The sequence below is a fragment of the Montipora foliosa genome, chromosome 11, assembly GCF_036669935.1.
Source record: "Montipora foliosa isolate CH-2021 chromosome 11, ASM3666993v2, whole genome shotgun sequence".
NCBI classification, from domain to species: domain Eukaryota; kingdom Metazoa; phylum Cnidaria; class Anthozoa; order Scleractinia; family Acroporidae; genus Montipora; species Montipora foliosa.
This window is the reverse complement of record NC_090879.1, coordinates 53951236-53953735: the sequence shown is the minus strand read 5'-3', so window position 1 is coordinate 53953735 and position 2500 is coordinate 53951236. Positions and strand designations below refer to the sequence as shown.

Below are 2500 nucleotides of genomic sequence, written 5' to 3'. Positions count from 1 at the left end.
CTTTGCTCTCGTAGCTGTTGGTACTGTTGGCGCAAGAAAACGGGGAGGGGCGCAATGCCCCTCACTATGAAATATGGCCCCTTCCCATTCTCCGCGCGGCCTCTCGCGCTAACAAAACCGCCAGCTAGCTACGCAGCTCAGACTCAAAACTGATCTCCTTCTGAAAGCAAACGTTGTCGATAAGTTATCATCATTATATTTTATCTATCCTCAGAATTGTTCCTAGAGTAGCTTGGTGTAGCTAGTATCTTCGAGCGTTTACCCTCGCTATGATGATATACCACAGAGGACAGACCACAACAGTGGGTGGGAAGTCCATTTTTGCGAATGGAATAGTGTGTGAGTTCTTTTGCGTTACGCAGCTAGGGTTATGGACATTGAAGGGCTGTGAAACGGGGCTTACGGTTTATCGGCCTATTCCGAGAAGACTAGAGTATAAGGCTTTGCAGATGTCATTACAAAGGCAGCACTTTCTCCTCCGTTATTTAAATACCTGGAACGTTGATTCGGCCGAAGTTTTGATCCCGCGACCTCCCGCACAGTTATCCGATGGTCAAACCAACTGAGCCAGCCGGTCTTTTTATAACTTTAGCCGTTCATCCTCTAATCCCACTTTCATATGGGAACCAATATGCTCCACTTGGCTACGCTGGTGAGGTTGATAATCATGCTGAAGATTCTGTAGCCTGCTAACAGACTTTCTACTGCTTTTTTTTTTTTTGGAGGCGTCTGCTTCGCTCGCCGTCAAAAGTTAAGAAGGAATTGAGACGAAGGGAAGGCGAGGATGCAATGGTCCTTTGACGATTGCAGTGCTAAGTAAACGTTCAAATCTGAATGTAAAATACTAGATCGTGCCGGCGAGCGCAAACAGTGAGCCAACTGAAAGCTACGTGGTAGTAGATGTAACGCCAAACGTTCGACCAACGAAGATTTTACAAGCTCTGCATTTTGGTGCACAGAATATCATTGTTTGCCTGTTGATTTTTTTAATACTAGTTAATACCCAATCAAATGACCGAACTTGGCCATCAAAACGAGGATATGAAGGGGTACTTTTACCACTAAATTTTCTAATACTTCACAAACGACTCAATACAGCATGTCCACTAAAAAAGTAAAAAGTTACCTGATTTACTGAACCAAGTAATGTTGTCCTGCCCACTGGAGCTTCTGCTAAGGTCGTGATTGCCTAAGATATACCACATAAATAAGTGTTTCAATAAATACCTTCTGCAAAGGAAAAGAGGTTGGGACGCAAATGATTCGTGCATGGGCCTTTCGAAAGGCTCGCTAGTCTGGAAAAATAGGCAAATGCAATCATATGATACCAATGTCAATAATCGCGTGCTTATGGCTTAACAAAACTTGAATCGACAATATTTGTTTCTAGTGACGCGTGTGATGGAATTACTTAATTTGAAATTAAATAATTCCGTCAAAAAACGAGTCGCCTAAATTTAACAGTCAAAAATTTGGGGAAACAAATAAACACCTATCAGCGAATTATGAAAAATCCATCCGTTGAAATTCTATGATAACAGCTGTTGCTGAAACATGCTTTATTTCTATAATATTTTTCTTAAGAAAAAGCTGCAAAATACGGAATAAGAAGCCTGCAGAGCACATTGACTGTCAAAAAAGAACCTTCGTAGCTTGAGATTCCAGGCAAAAGCTACACAAATTTGGCAGAAATGGAAGTGTAAGTGCTTAAAAACTCTGTTCAGTCACCTTAAGGGCGTTGAGTCGAACTTCGCTCTCAGGGTCATCTAACAACTTCACAAGGTTTGGAATTGCGCCGGCCTCAATAGCTGCATATTTTCCTTTTGTGGTTATTGTGATCCTTAAAATTAAGAAGACTTGTTAGTTCGTTTCACGTCAGAACCGATAGAACACGAAAACTCCACCAAAAGATGCCCACTTGCGGCTCGTCCGCGTAGCAGCCCCTTAAAGAATCAGCACTTCCTGAGGACGAACAAAGAGTATTCGCGAGAACACTTGCCTTGAGCTAACTCGTACGAATGGTCCCATTTTCCGGTCTCCTTCTTACTCTACATTATCAGAAATAACACACAAACTGCGGTGACAAACATCATATATAAACGCATCATTGGAGACTATCTTTTCCTTGACGTTTCGTATGCTTCTGCATACATCTTCAGAAGTAACGGTTAATACAAAATTGGAGTTTAAATATACAGGATCACTAACTCATTAACTGTTAACTATTACGTAACAATAATTAAGAGGTGACATAAATAAAGGAGACACTGTTGACCAAAGATTTAAAGCCGACCTCAAATGGTTATGTCAGCAGCAAAAAGCTGTTTCTTTTATAGTTTTTGTTATTAGTTTTTTTTCTGAAGATGTATGCAGAAGCATACGAAACGTCAAGTAAAAGAAAATTTCAAATGATGCGTTTATATCTGATGTTTGTCACCGATGTTTGTATGTTATTTTTGATAAAACTGAGACGGCCTAAGAAATAGATTGTTTTATCATA

The 2500-nt window shown here is 40.6% G+C and overlaps 1 protein-coding gene across 2 annotated transcripts in view; it reads right to left on the bottom strand.

Moving 5' to 3' along the window:
- LOC137974707 (radial spoke head 14 homolog) overlaps positions 1-2500 on the bottom strand; it is a 23002-nt gene that overhangs the window by 232 nt on the left and 20270 nt on the right. Inside the window, exons 8-9 of one of the 2 annotated variants that reach the window (XM_068821649.1) lie at positions 1729-1840; positions 1124-1189 (exon numbers count right to left, since the gene is read on the bottom strand). In XM_068821649.1, coding sequence (XP_068677750.1) covers positions 1124-1189; positions 1729-1840 — 178 coding nt within the window. The remainder of the gene's footprint in view (positions 1-1123; positions 1190-1728; positions 1841-2500) is intronic. The other variant, XM_068821648.1, reaches the window with a different exon arrangement.